Raw genomic sequence first — 21997 nt, forward strand, 5'->3', positions numbered from 1 at the left:
TTTCTGTCTCTAAATTCCTTAGCTTTCCAACGATATGCTATAAGTCCACATTATCCTGTTTATTACATTAGAAAATTTCCTTGATCACAGGTTCATATTTTCCATTATCCTGAAAAAACTAGTGCAATTTTCAGAGGTTTGAAAGCTTTTCCTCTAGTATAGAGCTAAGATGAAGCTCCGTGCAACGTGTCATTAAATTTTGTCCAGTAGAAGATAAATTACACTGGAATAAATTTTCGTAACGATTTTCGCATGACGGTTTTTCGTTACAAAATTTTTGGAATAATGCCAGTAAAAACGTTTTTAACATCAAAAAATCTGTAATCGGGTCTGTGCTTATTACGCAAAGTTGTAGGTAATAAGCAAAAAACAGGTTATGAGTAACACAGTGGATAGCGTTGCTTCTCTGATACTCCTTGTGGAAAAAGCTTTGTTTTAGAAATAATTCTCGAGAAGACGGAAACTTTCATGTGGTGTTTTTCACATCGTAGCTGAGTTAATGTATACCTACGATATACAGACACAAAATACGATGGCCCGTGACTAAATTCAGTTACCTTAGCAGGAATTCCGTCCATTTCTCCAAAATTCTTGCCCTCCCTCTCCCTGCTTATTATCTACGTTTGAGAAATGTTTTGTTTCACTGAATGTTTGGGTGATTTTAATTTCAACAAACTGGATTGTTTTCAGTGAACTGATTTATGAATGAGTTGTTATTCTATTGTCATTCTGTGATTTATTTTCTGTGAATTTTCTGCAAACTGGAACGCATATCTAAGCAATAAAAAAATTGAGAAAGTAAAATAATATAATTATCATATTTTTTCGGATTATAAGGCGAATTTTTGGAAAATAAATATTTTACTGCATATGTCTGAAATTCAAATTCACAAGTGCTTCCTAAATTAAATGTCAGTTCAGAATGAATTTACCTGTAGAATCTGAAAAACTCGGTACATTCACGCTGTTTTGGTGGTCTGAATTTTTAGTTTCTTTTAAGAGTTCGTCGTCTTTAGTGCCATCAAGGACTTTGCCGATTCCATATTTCTTGAAAGACATGAAAGGTTTTATTGATCTTTTTCTTGGCAACATTGGATTAATTCTATTGGAACATACTAACCGAACAAAAAAAAAAAAAAAAAAAAACTTTATGCTACTGTATGCACCTAATAGACCTTCAGACCATAAGACGCAAGAGAATTTTAGGCAAAATTAAAAAAAAAAAAAAAACAGTGTGTCTTGTAGTTCGGAAAATACGGTATAACTTATGAGTAGGAAAGTATCACATGTAAGCAAAATGACAGAGAGACGTAGTTGAGAAAAGTATATTAATTATATTTCTCTGTTTAGGGGTGGATAAACCTCGCCACAGATCCAATGGAAAGCCGTTACCCAATGTGCGGAGACTAACTACGTTTGTGTCAGGTGATGAGTTCGAAACAGCATCCACACTCCTGCCATCGTATACTCATTTCGCCATGGCTTGGGGCCAATTTTTAGCGCATGACGTGGCGCTTACACCCACTTATATGGAGAGACAGCGTACATCGCAGGGAGTCGTTCTGGGAGGTATGGAAATGCAGTTGCACTTTCAATAAAATATTTTCAGTGAAGCAGAAATAAATAAATCATCTTTATTGGAAAAAAAGGTTTATCCTTATCCAATCATTACATGACTAAATACTTAAAGACGAAGAAACTATATAAGGCATCACTAAGAATTTCTTAAATATAATACATGCATAAAATAATACTCAAAAATATAATAATAATATTTAAACAATTAAATCAGGATGTGTTAAAATTACTTAATATATTTTAAGTTAATTGAGAGAAATAAACTTATGGCCAGTTAGATTGACGCTCTGTTTTTATTGGAGTATTCTCTCAAGTTCTCAATGGCTTTATTCTGTTCGATAAGGTCTGTCTTACCCCAGGGGCTCACATATGGTGAGTATGGGCTTTGAACACCCAGGGTCAGAGCCGGCTCGAGGGGGGTGCGAACGGTGCGAGCGCACAAGGCCCCGCGTTTCTGAAGGCCCCGCGCCGCTGACTGATTTTGCAAAATAAAAATGGTTTCATTTTTTTTTTTGTTTTAATACTGTCGCAAAATCTAGCGACATCGCCATAATATTAATATACATAAGAAATAAAATGTCAATAATCGTGTTATTATCATTATCTGAAAGCCCGCCAAGAATTCTCCAAAGAAGACGGAAAAATATATTTTCTTTCAAATATCTCTCCTTACAAGTCGCTCAGACGTACGATTATATGTTTTTTTTTTTTTTTTTTTTTTTTTTATCTGAACCCCAAACACGAGAGGTATTAGAACCTCTAGTACTTAGTACCGTGCTTGGGTTGGAGGTTAAGCAGACGAAAGAAGATATTTGTTGACATTGGACTTGAACTTCTGTAGATTGTAATTTTCAGGAAATACGTATGAAGGAAGGTTGTCCCAGAAAACGGCAGTTGAATGAATATATGAGGAAGATGAAAAGTTGGTTCTGTGGGTTTGAAGTTGGACAGTAAATGGATGTTGGCTGGTGGCGGCACGTGTTCGGACTGTTTTGAAAGAGAGAGCGGGAATTATAGAAGCCAATTCAGAAGAACAGTGCCCATGGAAGTATCTAGAAGAGGCATGTAGCAGAAACAGTACGTCTATGAGAGAGCGGGTGGAGAGACTCTGTTAGAGATGAATCATTAATTAACCTAACTGCCCTCTTCTGAATGGAATCAAGAAGCCTGAGAGAGGTTTTGGGGGCACCACCCCAGATGTGGGAACAATATTCCATGCAGGGCGGATTTGCGATTTATACAGAGTGAGCAGCTGTTTGGAAGAAAAGTAACGCCGAGAGCGAAAGGGAAAACCAAGTTTTTTAGATGCAGAGGAAGCAATATTTGTAATGTGCTTGTGCCAAGAGAGATTAGAAGTCAGGGTAATCCCCAAAAGAGATATATCATTTTGCCTAGAAATCGGAGTGTCACTAAAGATAAGCATAGGAGCAGAAGAATCCGTTTTTGCGAGATATAAGACAAGACTGAGTTTTAGAAGGATTGAAATCAACTAAGTTGTCTTTGCCCCACTGGAGAATTACCTGAAGATCGGCATTTAAGGAATTGGCAGCAGATTTTCGAGAAGTTGAAGCTGATTGAGCAGGACAAGGTTTCTCAAAATGGAAAGTTGAATGCAATGTGCTATCATCGGCAAAACTATGGATAGGATTTCCAGTCAATGGAAGAAGGTCATTGATATACAAGGGGAAAAGAGTGGGGGAAAGAACAACCTTGGGGGACACCGGCATTAGTGGAGAAGTTAGAAGACAGAGAGCCATCTACCATCACCCTCAGTGAGCGATCAGAGAGAAAACTGGATAACCAATTACTAAAAACAGTTTGCAAACCATAAGATGGAAGCTTGTTTAGCAGATCTTTATGCCAAACACGATCGAAAGCCTTTGAGATGTCAAGAGCAACTACTTGTGTTTCACCAAACCTTTCCATTGAATTAGTCCATAAATGGGTAACATAAGCCAGAATATCATCAGTGGATCGACACTGACGGAATCCATACTGGCGATCGTTGATCAGACGGAAGGTTTCTAGGTAGTTTAAGAGTTGGCGGTTAATTGATTTCTCCATTACTTTAGAAAGAGTAGAAGTAATTGCAATGGGACGATAATTGGATGGGAGGGATTTGTCACCCTTTTTAGGAACTGGCTGGATATGAGCAAATTTCCAAAGCAGAAGGAAAAACACCATTGGAATAAGAAAGTGAAAAAAGGCGGCAAAGAATAGGAGTAAGTTCAGGTGCACAGGTTTTGAGAACAAGTGGAGAAATACCATCAGGACCTGGAGCTTTCTTAGCATCAAGATTCATCAAAATCCTTCTGATATCCTTTTGACGGAAGACCACAGGAGGCATTGAATGGAGCGTGTTAGGAATGGTGGGAGGTGTTTTACCAAGATCATTAATACACGAGCTGGAAGAAAAATGGGATGCTAGCAGGTCAGCTTTATCCTTGGCTGAAGTGACAACAGAACCATCTGGTTTGGACAGAGGTGGGAGCAGAGATGGGCAAAAGTTGCGGCCAATAGCATTGGCAAGAGACCAGAATGCTCGGCTAGCATTAGGGCAAGAAGCAAGTTTTCTACTCTTAGCCTGTTCAAACTCTAGTTTGGACTGATTAATAACTGCTTTACAATTGTTGCGAGCTTTGGTGTAGGCAGAAAATGAAACTGAAGAATTAGAAACAAGCCAATTACGATATGCAACATTCTTCTCTTGGACAGCCTTAGCACATTTATTGGAAAACCAAGGTTTAGATAAAGGACGAGATTTTAAAGTGGAGTGTGGGATAAAGGATTCCATTCCTGCAAGAATAATTTCACTGACACGATCTGAGCAAACGTTGACATCAGAAGTTTTGAAACAGTAATCCGACCAAGGAAAAGAAGAAAAGAAGTCTCGCAGGTCATCCCATTTTGCATTCTTGTAATGCTAAACAACACGAGGTTGGGAATAGCCATGAGATAAAGGTTCTATTGGAGAAGAGACAATCACCAAGTTGTGATCTGAAGTGCCTAAAGGACCTCTCACTTCGACCTTGTACTTAGAAGGGTTGTTTGTGAGAAAAAGATCAAGCATATTGGCTGTATGATTAGGATTGTCCGGTATTCTTGTAGAAAATTTTAAGTTAATAATACTGGTTTGACCAAAGCACTTATCCTGCAAAAGAATTCCAAAGCACAGTATATATGCCCTGCGGAAGTCATAATTTGAATTTAGTTCTTGGAGACATTTAAAAATTATCTTCTCTTGCAAATTCATTTTTTGGGACTTTACAAAGCATGTATAATATTTTTGCAAGTTCTCTGATACGCTGGGATATATTAAAAGAGCGTGTCAAACATCTTACTCCAAAATCACTGTCAGCAACGAGGTGGGAATGTCGCCTCGAAAGTGTGAAATCTGTGAGATACCACCACAATTTTCTCTAGCTTTGAAATACCTTTATGAACAAACCAGTGACATGAAAACGAAATCCGAAATCCAATCAATCGAAAATAAACTTACTTCATTTGAATTTTTATTAAGTTTGGTCATTTTGTATGACATACTGAATGAAGTAAATATTGTGAGCAAGACATTTCAAAATTCAAATATAGATATCGGTACTGCAAATTCATATTTAAAAGGCCTTTTAAAATTTTTTGAACAGTATCATGAATCGGGATTTAAATCTTCTTTAATAACTGCAAAGGAAATAGCTGAAGAGTTACAAGTGACATCTGAATTTAAGAATCAAAGAACTGGACGAAAAACAAAGCAATTTTGTTATGAAGGAACCGATCAGTCTATTTCATCAGGCGAAGAATATTTCAGAATTCAATATTTTCTAGTCATAATCGATAGTGCGATTATTTCTTTTAAGAAAAGATTCGAAATTTATCACCAACATGAAACATCATATGTTTTTTATATAATTCGGATAATATTCAAAAACTGACTGAAAACGATCTTCTTAAATGTTGCAAAGACTTAAATGCTACCTTGCAAGACGATATTGATTGCATTGATTTATATAATGAAATCAAAATTTGTCGTCGAGTTTTGCCTTCCAGGATCACAATATTACAAATATTACAATATTTACTGAAATATAATTTATTTGAATTGTATCCAAATTTTGTTACTGTTCTGAAAATTATATTAATCTTACCAATTACCGTCGCATCTGCAGAAAGATCTTTCTCAAGATTGAAAATAATAAAAAATTACTTGAGATCTAGCATTAGTCAAGAACGATTTACCTCCTTGGCCATTTTATCTATTGAATCCGAAATAGCCAAAAAACTAAATTATGATGATATTATCAATGAATTTGCTATAAAACATGTAAGAAAATGAAACAAAAATCGCATATTGTGACCTTATTCGATTAAGTCGCATACCAAATTGTACTTTATAAGTATATCAAGCAATTATTTTTTTTATTTGATTTATTAAAGATTTTTTTGTGATTGAAATGTTAAGTTTATTAAAATAATTTAATTATTTATCATTTTCATGTAATCTTTACTAAACCAATTTGTGCAATGTAATAAATATCAAAATGCAATAAATTATTTTGTTGTACGAATTTATATCAAGGCCCCGCAAGTCGACTTTGCACCGGGCCCCGCTTTTGTTCGGGCCGGCCCTGGGCCAGGGTCCTGAACTAGGTATAATCATTCTTCTCTTTCTTGGTGATTCCCTTCTACTTCTGACTCTTGTTTTCTCTCTCTCTGTTTCTCTGGGTAACTCAGAATTTTTTTTTTTTGGCTCAGGCTTCCTTGCATTATATGGCTAAAAATAAACCCCTTTTTCCTCCTTCTTTCCAGGCTATGATCAGTCTCTCGACAGCCGCCTTAGGATAGTGTTGGCGACTCTTCCTCGTTATTTTCCTGGTGCTTCTCATGATCTCTCCAGTTGGTTATTAGTCCACCCTATAATTCCGAAGGAGTACGTTAGTACTAGAACTGCGTAGGTGTTTATGGCTTTAACTGTGTTTCCTTCATTTAGCTTTGCTTTTAGCAGGCTTCTGAGTCTCTGATGGTATTTCTCGGGTTGGCAGGCCTTAATCCCTTGTCTTCTGTCTGTTGAGCTTGATCATCCCCAAGTATTTATAAGTCTCACCCTCTGTCATAGCTTTGATCTCTTTACGGTTCTTCAGCTGGTAGTTTCGACCGACTGGTTTTCTCTGATGCAGTCTGTGATTCTTGAATTTTTCTAGTTCGAATTCCATCGAGATGTCGGTGCTGAACACTCCAGTGATCCGGAACACCTGTTGGAGTTGTTTCTCAGTTGCCGCATAGATCTTGTTGTCCATAAACATTAGATTTGAGAGAGTACAGATTATTCTTCCCTTCTTTAAGGATACATCCGAACTTGCAGGTATTAAACATGGTGGATTGCGGGTTGAGTGCTAGACTCAGTGGACTCAGAGCATATCCCTGGAAGATTCTTCTCCTAATGGGAATGGATTTCTTCATGAAGTGGAGAAATCGAAATGGAGGACCACCTTGATGGTGGTCCTCCATTTCGATTTCTCCATTTCGATTTCTCTAGGTGTTTTTGTGTACTTCTTAACTTCTTGTTCCAGTAAACGCGAATGTTATCTATTTCTGGGGTTCCCGAGTTGTGGGACTTGAGAAAAATTAAAAATTATGATATTAGGGTCCGCTGTAGATTACATCTACCCATATATTTATTTGTCTCTAAATTGCGTGTGTTTTTCTGGTCGATTTGCCTATTTGCTGGACGAAAAAACCCCAGTTTCCGGGGGAGGGAGGGGAACCTTGCTATCTACGCCTGAGACCGACTAACTCAGCCACGGAGCGAAAAAAAACCCACTAAAGTTCCTCGCGTCATTGATGGGATTCGAACGCGGCCCTCTTCCATCCGGTGTGAGGAGGACGGTGACGATACCACTGTACAACGCGCGCAGACCGAGTTGTGGGACTAACTGATCGGATATTGAACTTCTTCCTCATGAATCTCCTATTGTTATTACTATAAAACTTTCTCCTTTTATGGGATTTTTTCCGCCCCGTGACGGGTACTGGCATCAAGTGCATTGGGTGGTTGATTGTGTCCGGTTACTATTATTATCATTATTCTTGTTGGTTGAGGAACTCTTACTGTCCTAGAGGTAAGTGTAATTGTGTGTTGTTGTCATACGGCACCAGGGGTTTCCCCCATCTCCGCGTTGCTTTCATTGTGGTAAACCAGTTCACTGGGAAATGCCAGAGATTTAAAAGTGTGTGGGAATTGTTCATGTGTAGTGTTCTGTACCGTTGTTCATCTGGTCATTTAGCCGTTGGACTCCTATTGAGGCCCAACGTTGTCCCACTTATGCCTCGTGGAGGCAGACCAGGAACATAGTAGCTGTAGATTCACTCTGGCAGGTCCTGCCACTTAACTTCCTAGGATTTCGGTGGCTAGGACCTAAAAAAAAAAATAATAAATAAATAAAAATAATAATAAATAAAAAATAATAATAATAAATAAATAAATAAAAAAAATAATAATAATAAATAAATAAATAAAAAATCTGTGCTATCGTAGGGGTAATATCGCTTTGGTTTGCTAGGCCGAGTTTTGGGCGTAAGGTAATTTTATCATATTAAGTTTGTGATGTGTGGGGGCTTTCGCTATGATGAAGGTAGAGAGAGGAGGGAGACCGAAGATTGGGGAGGAAAGAGAGAAATATGGGGCCAATAGAGTAGATAGCCTCAGTTTTCAGTGGGGAATGCCCATGCCCCACCAGAGTAGAAGTTTGGGGGTGGAGGAAAGGGAACATAAAACGTCCCCTCCCCCCAAGGAAGTGGGAATAATAGGTGAAGAGGGCTAGGGTGCCCTCTTCAGATCGCCATCAGGCTGTTTGTAGCTGTGCTGCGTTTAGTCTGTTCTCTACTCTCTGTGCTGTGTTCTGTTCGGTTTTGTCACACATGGGGCGAGCTCCGTCCTTGCTTTTCTTTTCCGTGTGATCAACACCTCTTCTTGTCCAAGTACTGGTCCCCTGCGGGTTTCAGTTTTCTGTCACATTTGGCGGCGATTTTTGTCAATCTCTATGTACGTTGCTGTAGATAGCTATTAGTGTTTTTCTTCTGGTGAATAGTTTTTGCGCATACCGGGAGAGCGCCCTATATTCCTCCTCAGAGTCCAGGAAGTGGGGCTCCGGTCCTTTTGGGAGGTATCTCAACCTTGTTATTAGTAGCTCTCTGAGGTCTTCACAATGCTGACGGTCCTTTGCGATGCATTTTCTATAGTTCCTTTTGTTGATTACATGGCTTTGGATGGCAAGCATAAATCCTTCAGTCTCGATGAAGAGAATCCAGCTTGTGAGCAATGCATTGGAAGCCATTTTATCTATGTAGTCTTTTATTATTATTATTATTGCTCTTATGTTATTTCTCCCTGATTGGAGGTTCCACCTCGTGACGGGTATTGTTACCAATTACGCAGGGTGGTGGTTGTTGTTATGTCTGGTGTTACTGTTCGTTCGAGGAACTCTCTGACTATCTTACAAGTGTTCAGGATTGCGACTTTCTGGGGTTCCTTGTAGGTGTTCGCTGGGAGACCTATTGCTGCTAGGCTGTTATGTAGGGTCTTTGGCACCATACCGGTGGTTGACACGATGATTAGGATGGTCGTTACTTGTTGCATATCCGCCACATCTCTTTGATCTCCTGTTTTAGGTTCGTGTACTTCCTAATTTTTTCCTCATGGGTTTTCTGGAGGTTGCCAGTGTTGGGTACCGCTATGTTAATCAGATAGGTAGCCTTTTCCTTCTTGTCCACAAGGATTATGCCCGGATTGTTGTGAGGGATTGTTCTTAAACATTATGGCGCGGTCCCAGTACAGCTTGTGGGTTGGGGACTCTAGTACTGCCTGGGGATCGTACTTGTAATATGGTACATTTTATTTGATCGACTGGTATTTCCTTGCTAGCTTCTGATGTATTATTCTGGCTACCTGGTCGTTTCTACGAGTGTTCTCGGTCTGGGTGATCATCTTGCATCCCGCAGTGATGTGTTTGATCGTTTCTGAGGCTAGGTGGCATTGTCGACATATGTCATCGGACACTCCAGGCTCCTTGGCTGTGTATTTTCTGTAGTTTCTGTTGTTGATTGCCTCGTCTTGGATGGCGAGCATGAATTCTTCCGTCTCGGGGAGGAGCTTCCCACTCATGAGCCATGCATTGGAAGCAATTTTTTCTATGTGATCTTGATGGAGGTCATTGTAGTGTCTGCCATGGAGTGTCTTTGCTCATTTTTCTATCTTCGTTTCTTGTGCCGTCTGGGCGGGAGAGGGCCCCTCGCTTAGGTTGAGTGGGATATTCCACTTATCTATCTTCTCTATGGCCTGGTGAAGTGGTGCTGTGTTGTTCTCGAAGTTATCCTTCAGGTTAACTATCATTGTTTTCTCTTGCTCTATCAGGTGTATTAGGCCCCTTCCTTCCTCTTTCTGAGCTATTGTTAGTCTCTTCACTGCTGATGTCGGGTGGCGTTGGTAGCTTGTGGTCATCATTGTCCTTCGCATGATATTCTCTAGCTCCGTGTTGTCCAATGTATGATCCTAAAGGAGTATGTTAGTACTGGAGCTGCAGAGGTGTTTATGGCTTTAACTGTGTTCCCTCCTTTCAATTTCGCTTTCAGCAGGCTTCTGAGCCTCTGATGTTATTTTTCTGTCAGGCACTTCTTGATTTCCTTGTGCTCTAACTGATGAGCCTTCATCATCCCTAAGTGTTTGTAGGTCTCCCCTTCTGTCATAGCTTCGATCTTTTTACCAGTCAGCAGCTAGTCGTTTCGGCCAAATAATTTTCCCTGCTTTGGGTCTTGCATTTGTCTACACCAAATTCCATCCTGATGTCCTTGCTGAATTCTTCGGTGATCCAGAGTAGTTACTGGAGTTGCTTCTCGGTTGCCGCGTAGAGCTTGATGTCATCCATATACATCAGGTTTGTGAGGGTGTACAGGTTCTTTCTTCCTTCTTTGGGGTTATATCCATACTTTCTGCCGTTAAGCATGGTCGATAGCGGGTTGAGTGCTAGACAGAACCACAGTGGGCCCAGAGCATCTTCCTGAAAGATTCCTCTTCTGATGGGGATTGGTCTGGTTGTGATGTTCTCGACCTTAATGGTGGTACTCCATTTCGGATTGACCTTGTAGATCTTCATGGTCTCTATTAGCCAGCTATGAGGTACGGAGTCGAAGGCCATGCAGTAATCGATGTAGGCCGTGTATAGGTTGCAGTGATTCTTGTAGGCTTGCTCCATAACTGCGGCATCTATGGTTAACTACTCCTTACATCCTTTGCTCCTCCGCTTGCATCCTTTCTGCTGTTCGGCCATTATGTTCTGATTCTCTAAGTGGTCTGATATCTTCTTGGTTATGCTGGTCAGGATCTTATACATCGTTGGGAGGCAGGTGATTGGCCTGTATTTCGCCGGGTTTCTTGTATCTTCGTCTTTAGGATTCAGATATGTGATTCCTTCAGTGAAAAACTTCGGGATTGTCTCCGGGTGCCTTATCATTCAAGTGAACTTCTCTGCTAGGTGCTTGTGTCTGCAAGTGAACTTCTCTGCTAGGTGCTTGTGTCTGCAAGTGAACTTCTTGTACCAGTAGTTGTGAATGTTATCAATTCCTAGGGTTCGCCAGTTGTGGGTGTATTTGATCGACTGTTTTACTTCTTCTCGAATCTCCCACTCTAATCTCTTGTACGTCTTTGGTTTTCTTCTGTTCTACTTCTATCCATGGCTGTTATGTCTTACTTCACTGCTCCAGATAGTTCCCCAGAACTCCAACGTCTTCTTCTCGGATGGTCCGTTTCCTGTTTTCTCATCTTCTCCCAGTTTCTTGTAGAAGCCTCTTTGGTCCTCATCGAAGATTCGGTTGTTTTTATTATTATATGTACAAAGTCATGATATCAGGAAACTATAAAGACTGACAATTTAAGATTTTTAAAAGATTTAAAATAGTGTTTGAATCCTTTGTGAATAGGTTCTTTTTCTTCAGTGCCTAGGTGTTGTGGGTCACAAAGTCGACATCCCGAGTGCCTACCTATCATCGTTGGTAACATGGATCCTTTTTTCCATGAAGGATACTGTATGGACTTTGTTAGATCATCAGCTTTTTCTTTCAGTCCCTCAGGATGCACATCTCCAAAGCTCGGTAAGCATCTGGTTTCTTTTTTTTTTTTTATCTCTTCTAAATAATATTCTATACGTATATCATAAAAAAGAAATAAGGCAGCAGCAGATAAACAGATAAGGTTATTACCCGTTTGATTTAATTAATTGATTTAATATCCACTATAATTATAAAAATACAGTGGATAACAAAATTTAAATTGATACCACTCCTTATTCATTGATAATCATCATTCATATGAAACATTAAGGTAAATTGAACCTCAAAATAGGAATTGTTATGGTTGAAAACATAAATAAATATATTTTTTAAACCAACATTTCCATTTATAGTCCCTGAATCCCTGAAGGTTTGGTGAGCTATTCAAGAGAGCCCTCATGTAATACTGATATTTTATATAAATATTGACTAGGAAAATTTACAGCATAGAAACAATTTTAAGCTTGGAGCGTTCACAAAAGAGTATGCATGTTGGGGATGATCAGAGCTGCTAAAAATCTTCGTGGCCTCAACCATGGCTAACTAGAGTCCAGGCCTTGCAACGAAGAGAGTGCCGCCACTTCTGATGTCATTGTAAGAGGCTAACATAGCTGGTGTAGACATTTAAATAGTGCTTCTTGATCAAATTTAAACTTGAATTAGTTTTAGTAGTGGAATCTTAATTTGGAAGAGTACGCATTCCAACATCATATTGAACTTTGATATTGATGTAGTTAAATAGTAATGAATGGTAGATTAATTTTATTTAATTAGCATAGGCATATGATGCAATAAAGCAAGCTTATACAGCATCAGTCAAAAAAAAAAAAATTAAGCTATCAACTTACAACGACAAATGAAAGTTTGTTCCAGCAATCAACTACCCACTGGCTAATGGCAAATTTCCACACATCTATTCTACAACTGTCTCTCCTCAATTTGAATATATGTCCCCCCAGGTTCGTAATCTGAGAAAGAAAGAATCCCATCAGCACTGAGACTACTCAAACCATTAAAACCTTATACACCTTAATCAGATCACCTTGCAGGTGCCTAGTCTCCAAACACTGCAATTTGCAGAACTTGATCCTCTCTTGGTAAGAGGATCCCTTCATTCCCCTCAACAACCTTGTTGCTCTTCTCTGTACTCTTTCTAGCAACTCTACAGCCTTCCTAAAATGAGGCCTCTAGACCTGTACGAAGTACTCAAGGCGTGGCCTGACCATTGCCTTATAGGATAATCATCTCCTTTTCCCTACTAGCGAAATTCCTGTATATCATTGACAAGACCCTATGACCTGCTCTGGCCGCCTCTCTGCACTGCTCAGAAAATTTCATATCTGCCTGCACAATTGATACGTGAAACTGAGAAGTAAGTTATTAAGCCTAATTTAACATGTATTTCGTGTGAGTAGTACTGTATTTGAAAAAAAAAATCATGTTAAAGTGCCTGGATGTGCTTTCATCCAGGATGCACTTCTGATCCAGGAATCGTCCAGGCACAATCATGCCTGGATGCACTCCTGATTACAAAAACCTTATTTGAGTGTATTTCGTTTCCCAAATAATGGAGAACTTAAAAATAAGTGGTGTGTGCATTCATCATTTCTCAAACGAGTTTGTAAACATGGAAGATAGTTGTAGATAATATGGGTAAGTCAATAGTTGTTAAAAGAGACAGGCCAAAACACATTGCTAATGTATATCCTACAATAATTTTAGAAATTGCACCACATTTAATCAAGAATAAAAAGATGGCACATGTGGAGCAAACAGCAACTGACTTGTACCATTAAACAAAGTATGGTTACTTATGTTGAACAAATTGATGCCTTAAATATTTCTTCTCTTAATGATATTGTATCCTACCTGCAAAATAGTGATTTTTCTTTGTCATGTTTTTGATAATAATGATTTAATAATTATGAAAATAATTAATAAGAAATATCTAATGATTTGTGGAATTCTTGTTGTTTCTCTATGTTTAGAATTTTCTGTATTTATATGAGAAAATAAACTATCAAAAATGCACTTGGAGGGGGTTTGAATGTCCATTTTAAAAAGATACTGAAGTTTTGCTTACAATTTGCAGTAACATCTGTGCAGCACATGCAATTACAAGCATAGAACTTGCTATGAAGAACTCTAGTGATTTAAAAGCACAGTTAGACAGACAATGCTGATGAGAGAAAGCTAGAATTTCTTGTGGAACAATTGCAGACGACAGAAACACCAAAAATGTTAACAAGATTTTCCTCTGACACTTATCTTTCTATTTTTAAACTGTACATGTTATCGACCTCAACATATAAAGCAAATAGAGAAGAAAAATTTCTCACACTTCCCCACCAAAGAACATTGCAAAAGATTACTAAAATATTAATTGTCATTGGAGATAATTTTGAGGTACGGTCACAGTATTTAAAAAAAAAAGGTTTTCTAAAAGATAATGAGAAAATTGTTTCGCTCTAATGATTAAATCTATTTAGATTATACTTTAACATTTAAAGCTAGTTATTTGGTGTGAGTATTAATGTTAATGATCCAGCCAAGACAGCATGTTTTAAATAAATTAATATATCGCCATGATATACTAATTTGTTAAAACATTTAAGTGAATGGACTGCAATGATAGCATAGGCACATAATGCAAGAAAGCAAGCTTATATAGCATCAGCCAAAAAAAAAAAAAAAAAAAAAAACACTCATTTCACCTATCCACTCGCTCCAAATGTTTGTCAAGTTCTGCCTTGAATCTATTTAAGCTATGAACTTCTACAACGACAGATGGAAGTTTGTTCAAGCAATCAACTGCCCGCTGGCTAAAGGCAAACTTCCGCACATCTATCCTACATCTGTCTTTCCTCAATTTGAATTTATGCCCTCTCAGGCGATTATACTGAGCAAGAGGAAGAATCCCATCTGCATTGAGCATGCTCAAACCATTCAAGGCTTTATACACCTCATAAGTGTTTTGTTACAGACAACAATACAGTTAATAGCTCAGTGTTCAAAGTTTCAAAAGCATCCTTCTCTCAATTCTGCAGTTGTAAGTCCATGTGATAATGAAACTGCACTGTACTTATTGTTTGATCCAGTATACATATTAAAATGTGTAAGAAATTACCGGATTAACCTTAAACAAGGTAAATGTTTTAATTTTCCTGACTCTGAAATAATATGCTAATTTAACACGTAGGTTAGTGCAAAAGCATCATTTTAACTTAGCCATCAACCAAAGTAGTTAAATTAATTAATTAAATTAGCATCATTTTGGTTATATCTCATATTGTGAATGCCTTCACAACGAGTTGCCATGGTATTGTACTACCTTGAATAAATAACACTTTACCAGTGGAGAAGACTACTGTTATTTTTTCTCAGCGGATACCACCAAACAGACGGTACCATTTCAAAGCTTGTTGGTTTGTTTTGTTGTTTGTTATTTGGTTTTTAGGAGCATTAGCAACTAAGGCCATATTGCTCCATGATATGTGTTGGTCATTCCCTGACCTTTCCGCATCCTCCGTATTTGGTGGTGACGGGCTCGAACCCCGATTAATCAAGAAGCGTGTGCTACGCACTGCTGCTCCTTCCCACCTGCCTACGGAGGCGCCAACCCAGTTATGAAGTATAACTTCGCAATATGAGAGATGCCTGATGGTGTGCAGTGATATATACTATAAATTATTTAAGGGCAAAGGCCTCATGCTACGAGGTAGAATGACTAACATCGAGGTAGAATGACTAACATCGAGGTAGAATGAGTAACATCTACCTCGTAGCATGAGGCCTTTGCCTTTAAATAATTAATAGTATATATCACTGCACACCATCAGGCATCTCTCATATTGCGAAGTTATACTTCATAACTGGGTTGTCACTATTTCAACACCAGGGTACCTGCCCACCCACCGAAGAGAAGTGAACAAGCTTTGAAACGGTGCCGTCTGGGGGTCCTGATGGCCACTGAGTTTCCGAGAATAGGTAACAACAATCTTCTTTACTGGGGAAGCGTTGCCTATTCGAGGAATTTATGAGCTTTTGAGTAGTGTGAGTTGAAGGAGTAACTGTCCCTTTCTTCCTTCTACGGCATTTCCTCCTTCTACCTCTCCTACTATAACCTTCCTACATCTTTTTTGCTTTCCTAAGTCTAATAGGGATAGTATAAGGATAGCAGAGATCTTTATTCCATACCATATTTCAAACGGTGCCGTCTGGGTGGTGGTATCCGCTGAGAATAAATAACAGTAGTCTTCTCTACTGGTGAAGGGTTATTTATTCGAGGTAGTACAATACCATGGCAACTCGTTGTTAAGGTTTTCATAATATGAGATATAACCAAAACGATGCCTATTTAATTAATTAATTTAACTACTTTGGTAGATAGCTACGTTTAAATAATGCTTTTGCACTAACCTACATGTTAGTCATTCTACCTCGTAGCATGAGGCCTTAGCCCTTAAATAATTTATAGTATGCTAATTTTAATCATCTGCAACATGTGTATAATCTAAAAAAAAAAAAAATTGAAAATACAGTTGAACCTTAAATGCAAAGAGCTTATATCCTAGTAATGTTCTCGTTTATACTCCGGCACAAGTATCAGTCCAAAGGAGTTTACAATAAATTATCAATACAAACATTAATCGTATTTAGCAGTCACGGACTTGAACCCCAGTCCGCTCAGAGAACGCACGCCACTGCACTCCTGACCAATCGGCTACGTCAGTCCTCAATATAAGGCAAAAATGATCATTGGCTTTCAAAATTTTAATGACAGTAATGTTCTTGCACTTAAGGAATTTGGGCTGAAGCATGCCAATTGAATTGCGTGAGTAGATACTGCTAAACTGATAGCAATTATTCAGCATTGGTTTAAAATTATAAATTTAGAGGCTCCTTTTAAAGGCATGACAACTAAAGATCCAGATTCCAGTCCACTTAATGACAGAATCAAAAATAACTGGTGTTCCTTGTGAATATGTATTAGTGGTTAAAAGGATGGAGATTTTAACTTTGGCAAAAATATAATGGCCTCAGTTTACAGCTATTTCATTATAATAAAAAGAAAATTTATATATTTAACTGCTAAAAAAACCGCATTAGATTCTGTTGAATAAGTTTAAAATTGAGCTTTAGAAAAATCTAAAATCTACAAAAGCGGTACTACACGTACCGCTATTGTATCGGTTTTTGGCGCAAAGATCGTAGCACGTAACAAGTAGTGCAGAAGAATATTAAGGCTTTAATTGTGATAAATAAGTAATTTGAAAAGTTTTAATCACTTGCTGGGCATATATCTTTTGTATTTAGATAAGGATACAGCTAATTTGACATTGTGATCATTACGGTATAGCGTACAATCTCGAACGCGATAGAGTAAGGTATAACGTAAGAACTAGATAGCGTAATACTTACCACTGCATTAGCTTATCGCAGTATTGTAAATTAAATTTATTAACTTTATTAATTTTCTTTTGTTAATTAATTAAATCATATTTAAACAGAAAACATACCCCAGAGTAGAGCAGCAAAGCACCGTGCATAAAGTAGCAGGAGTGCTGTGACTCGGCAACGAAAAAAGGGAGCGATTCTCCAATGCATCACAGCCTTAAAAATGTGCAACTTCTGAAATGTTTGCAGATTTCTGGAACAGGACATGATCTAGCCAAGGAGGATAGTAATAGTAATCGTGGCATGTGATGCAAAAAAGCAAGCATATGAGCTTATGTGGCATCAGCCAAAAAAAAAAAAAAAAAAAAATTCACACAACCAGTTCCTCCTTAAATTTATTCAACCTATCAACTTCCACAACAACAGATGGAAGTTTGTTCCAGCAATTAACCACCCGCTGGCTAAAGGCAAATTTCCGCACATCTATTCTACAGCTGACTTTGAATTTATAACCCCCTTAGGTTCGTAATCTGAGCAAGTGGAAGAATCCCATCAACATTCAGCGTGCTCAACCCATTCAAGACCTTATACACCTCAATCAGATCAACTCGCAGGTGCCTAGTCTCCAGCCGCTGCAATATGCAGAACTTAAGCCTCTCTTGGTAAGAGGATCCCTTTATTCCCCTCATCAATCTTGTTGCCCTTCTCTGTACACGCTCAAGCAAATCTACATCCTTCCTAAAATGAGGAATCCAGATCTGCACGTCAAGGCGTGGCCTGACCATTGCCTTATACAGATGGACAAACACCTCATTTTTCTTTGCTAGCAAAATTCCTGTATATCATTGACAGAACCCTATGACCTGCTCTGGCCGCCTGTCTGCATTGCTCAGAAAACTTCATATCTGACTGCACAATTACTCGCAGGTCTTTTTCATTTTCTACCACCCTAGGTGCAGTACCACACAGTTGGTACGTTCCTCTGGGGTTACGTCTACCCATATGCAGTACTTTGCATTTGTCAATGTTAAACTTCAGTTGCTATTTCTCAGCCTATCTTCCCAAATTTTCTAGATCCTGTTGCAGTAACACACTGCCATTACTGTCATTAACAACCCTGCCAACCTTTGTATCATCTGCAAACTTCAACACTAAGCCTGATATACCTTCATCAATATGATTGATAAATACACAAAGCAACAGTGGACCCAACACCGAACCCTGCGTGACTCCACTATTAACATTAGTCCACGAAGAGCATCGCCCATTAATTACCACCCTCTGTCTTCTCCCACTTAACCATCCTTTTATCCATTGTAGCAATTTACCCTTAATACCATTCTGCTCCAATTTGTACAGTAGTCTCCCATGCGCAACAGTGTCAAAAGCTTTCCTGAAATTCAAGCATATGATATCAGTATTATTTTTTGCATCCAGTTCCATTGTAACCACATCATAATATCCAATCAAATTTGTCAGAAAAGGCTTTCCCTTAACAAACCCATGCTGTGTCCGAATTATTGCTGAAGTCTTCTCTAGATGATCCTGCAATGCATATTTAATCAGTGATTCCATTATTTTACCTGGACCAGAAGTTAAACTAACTGGTCTCTAATTATTCGTGTCACCCTTCGTCCTCCTTAGTGAATTGGGGATACATTTGCACATCTCCAGTTCATGGGGACCTCCCCTGAGTCCAAGGAAGCTCTCATAATTATGGCTAAGGGTTTGTTTATTTCCTTTGCCGCCTCCTTTAATATAACTGGATAGTTCCCATCCATCCAAGGTGCCTTTCTTATGTTTAACTTCAACAATTTCTCATCCACTTTGCTCTCAGATATAACAAAATCATCACCCTGCTACAATTTGATAACCTTCTGGCATTTTCAATCCTTGATAACTGTTCATGTGTGAATATAGATGCACAATACTCATTCAGTTTGTTTGTTATCTGAGGATCATCAACAGTCGAACCATCGATATCAAGTGGACCAAACTGATACATCCCCCTTCCTTTTAGAGTTTATATAAGTAAAGAAATCCTTGCTGTTTTTCTTAGCATCCTTTGCCAAAGATTTCTCGTAATCTGCCTTCGCCTGCCTAACCTCCTTTGTGATTTGATTACAGACTAGCTTATATCTGCCATAGGCTTCTGTGTCGCCTGATAATTTATATGCATCCCATGCATTTTTCTCTCTACCACGAGTCTCATTAGTTCATTTGACAACCATTTAGGCCTAAACCTTGAACAATATTTCTTAATAGATATGAAACGTTTAGTAGCTTCCACGATTAATTCCTTGAATGCTTCCCACTTAGAGTTTGCCGTTGGTAACATCATCAGTTTATCCCACTCTACAGAATTTAAAATCTGTCTGCGACCACTGTAGTTACCTTTACGGAAGCAAAAACCCTTTCCTTTACCCCTGATCTTAATTATATATTTAAGTAAATTCTACATTAGTACACTATGGTCCTTGCCACTTAGTGGCAGTGACCACAAGGTGGCAGTGCCACTTAGTGGTTCCTTTATCTGCAAATTCTTATACACGAATGATCACTGCTGATAACGACATCAAGAGTATTGCCCTCTCTGGTTGTCTCTCGAACCAGCTACTGCAGAAAACAATCATCCAATAAATCCACAAAAGTCTTACTAATGTGCGAGTAACCAACTCACAAGTTCTAGTCAATATTTGGGAAGTTAAATTCCCCTTCATAAGACATTCTGATTTACTAGCCCACTCTATTTCTCTGTACAATTGTTCATTGTACTGTTCCATGATGACTGCCATCAGTCCCTGAAACCCCCAGCACTCTTCGCTCCAGGCCGCTGCTTATTCAAATAGAAATAGTTCAAAGATCACTTTCACCTCTGCCTGCGGCTACGTTTAACCTTTTAGTCTGTGAATTCCCCCAAGCTAGCAGTTTTCGGACTCACCTAACACTGCCTCGAAGCATCAGCATATATTCTTGCACCCTTTCTATTTAAGTGTATCCCACTTTGATTGCCATCAGAATGCCAACTCAGCATTCTGATGGCCGTCTATGAGAGTTTGAAAAGTAGGATTGATGCCTTCGAAGGAATTAAATTAGGGCGACCCATCAAGTTCTCAGTTGTCCAACTCAACGCCGGAGCTTACTCTTGTGCATCAGGTAATACAGCGGCAGTCTGGCCAAGGAGGCTGTCTTTGTGTGTGCCAGGTGCACAGAGTATCAAGAAATTATGCACCAGCTCAGTGTTCTGATGGGCGTCTATGAGAGTTCGAAGAGTAGGGTAGATGCCCTTGAACGAATTGAAAGTGGTGGCATCAACTCTCAGCTGCCAAACTCAGTGCCAGAGCTCACTCTTGTGCATAAGGCAACATAGCGGCAACTTTCAGGGCGGAATGCACTGGTCCCACAGGCGCTAGTTATTGTTGGCAACTCTATTGTCAGGGATACGGGAAATATATTGTGCAAAAAGGATAGGTGGAACAGGACCAGAGTATGTCTGCCTGGGGCAAACGTTAATAACGTTCTAGAGCAGATATCATCTTTTAAGGGCACAAAGGGCGATATTGTTGTACACATTGGCACTAATGACATTAAGAGTGGAGATCTGGGGACTTACTTAGCAGATCAATGTTGAAAATAAAAGTCGCGAGTTAGTGTTAAATTTGAAATTCTCTGCAATTTTGCGCAGACCTGATAGGAGAGAGTACATGATGAGAGCCTTGTCAGTCATTTCGGCCCTGGAGAGATTGTGCAAAGCTCATGGAGTATAATTTTTTTCAGTGTGGTCTGTGCTTGTTAACAGTAGACACTGCTTCTACAGGGATGGGATACACTTAAATAGAAAGGGCGCAAGAATATTTGCTGAGCTATTGAGACCAGTGGCGGCTCGTGACTCTGATGTATGGGGGTGCTGCTTCTTAAAGTTACATTAAATTGTTTTGATTATAAGATATGTAGACCTAGATAGTAATAATAATAAGCAAGTTAAAAATACGACAAAACATTAACTGGACACTTACCATTAGCAGACATGGGTAATCTCGAAATTTTATTTTAGAATAAAATAATAAAATCCATTCTTCGATTTTTATTTGTTGATAATTGATTAATAACTTTTTCATTCAAGTTTGGTTCACTGTTCAAATCGGCACTGCTCGCTCCCCAGTTCCTTTGATTCGTTTTATCATCTCTAAAAAATGCGTATTGGCAACCTGCAAACTAGGCATTGACTCAACCTCTGGGGGCCCAACTGTGGAACTGTGTAGCGCACAGTTTTCCACCTACGGTTAAACTTCAAAGTTGAAAACGATTTCGTGTTTTTCTTCGTTTATTATTGAAATGATTATTGGAAATAGAGGATGAGCATACTATATGCGGGACCTGTTAATAAAAATATTCATTGCGTTCCATTGTTTTTCACAAAATTTCATATAACTCGGTTGACTTTATATTTAGATTTAAAAAGCTGTGGGTGCTGCAGTGCCGCAGTGCCTATCAACCAGCCGCCCCTGATCGAGACTGTTAGGTGGGTGGGAAATTTGCCAGCATGGGGGATTCACAGACTAATAGATTAATAGCAGCCTCAGGCAGAGGTGAAAGTGATTCTTGCACTGATTCTATTGGAATGAGCAGCAGCCTGGAAATCAAGGTGTTGGGGGTTTCCAGGACTGCTGGGAATTATCACGGAACAAGTTATCCTAACACATGGGCTGTGTAAGGATAACTAAGAGTAAGAACAAGTGCATCTACCGGTATACTTGCATATACACTAATGCTAGGAGATTAGTAAATAAATTTGATGAATTTGATGATTGATGTGTTATTTAATGGCACAAGGGCTGCTAAGGCCATATTGTGCCTGATGAATTTTTAAGTGCTGGTCAAGACGTCAAAGGCAGATATTGTTGGGATATCAGAGACGTGGTGT

The 21997-nt window shown here is 38.8% G+C and overlaps 1 protein-coding gene across 1 annotated transcript in view; it reads left to right on the forward strand.

Moving 5' to 3' along the window:
- The window catches only part of LOC150085895 (immunomodulatory peroxidase-like), a 312395-nt gene that overhangs the window by 55390 nt on the left and 235008 nt on the right, over positions 1-21997 (forward strand). Inside the window, exons 5-6 of the mRNA XM_090374732.1 lie at positions 1351-1569; positions 11548-11718. Coding sequence (XP_090230858.1) covers positions 1351-1569; positions 11548-11718 — 390 coding nt within the window. The remainder of the gene's footprint in view (positions 1-1350; positions 1570-11547; positions 11719-21997) is intronic.

The sequence above is a fragment of the Mastigoproctus giganteus genome, chromosome 5 (genome assembly GCF_048544385.1).
Source record: "Mastigoproctus giganteus isolate SK-2022 chromosome 5, ASM4854438v1, whole genome shotgun sequence".
Lineage (NCBI taxonomy): Eukaryota > Metazoa > Arthropoda > Arachnida > Uropygi > Thelyphonidae > Mastigoproctus > Mastigoproctus giganteus.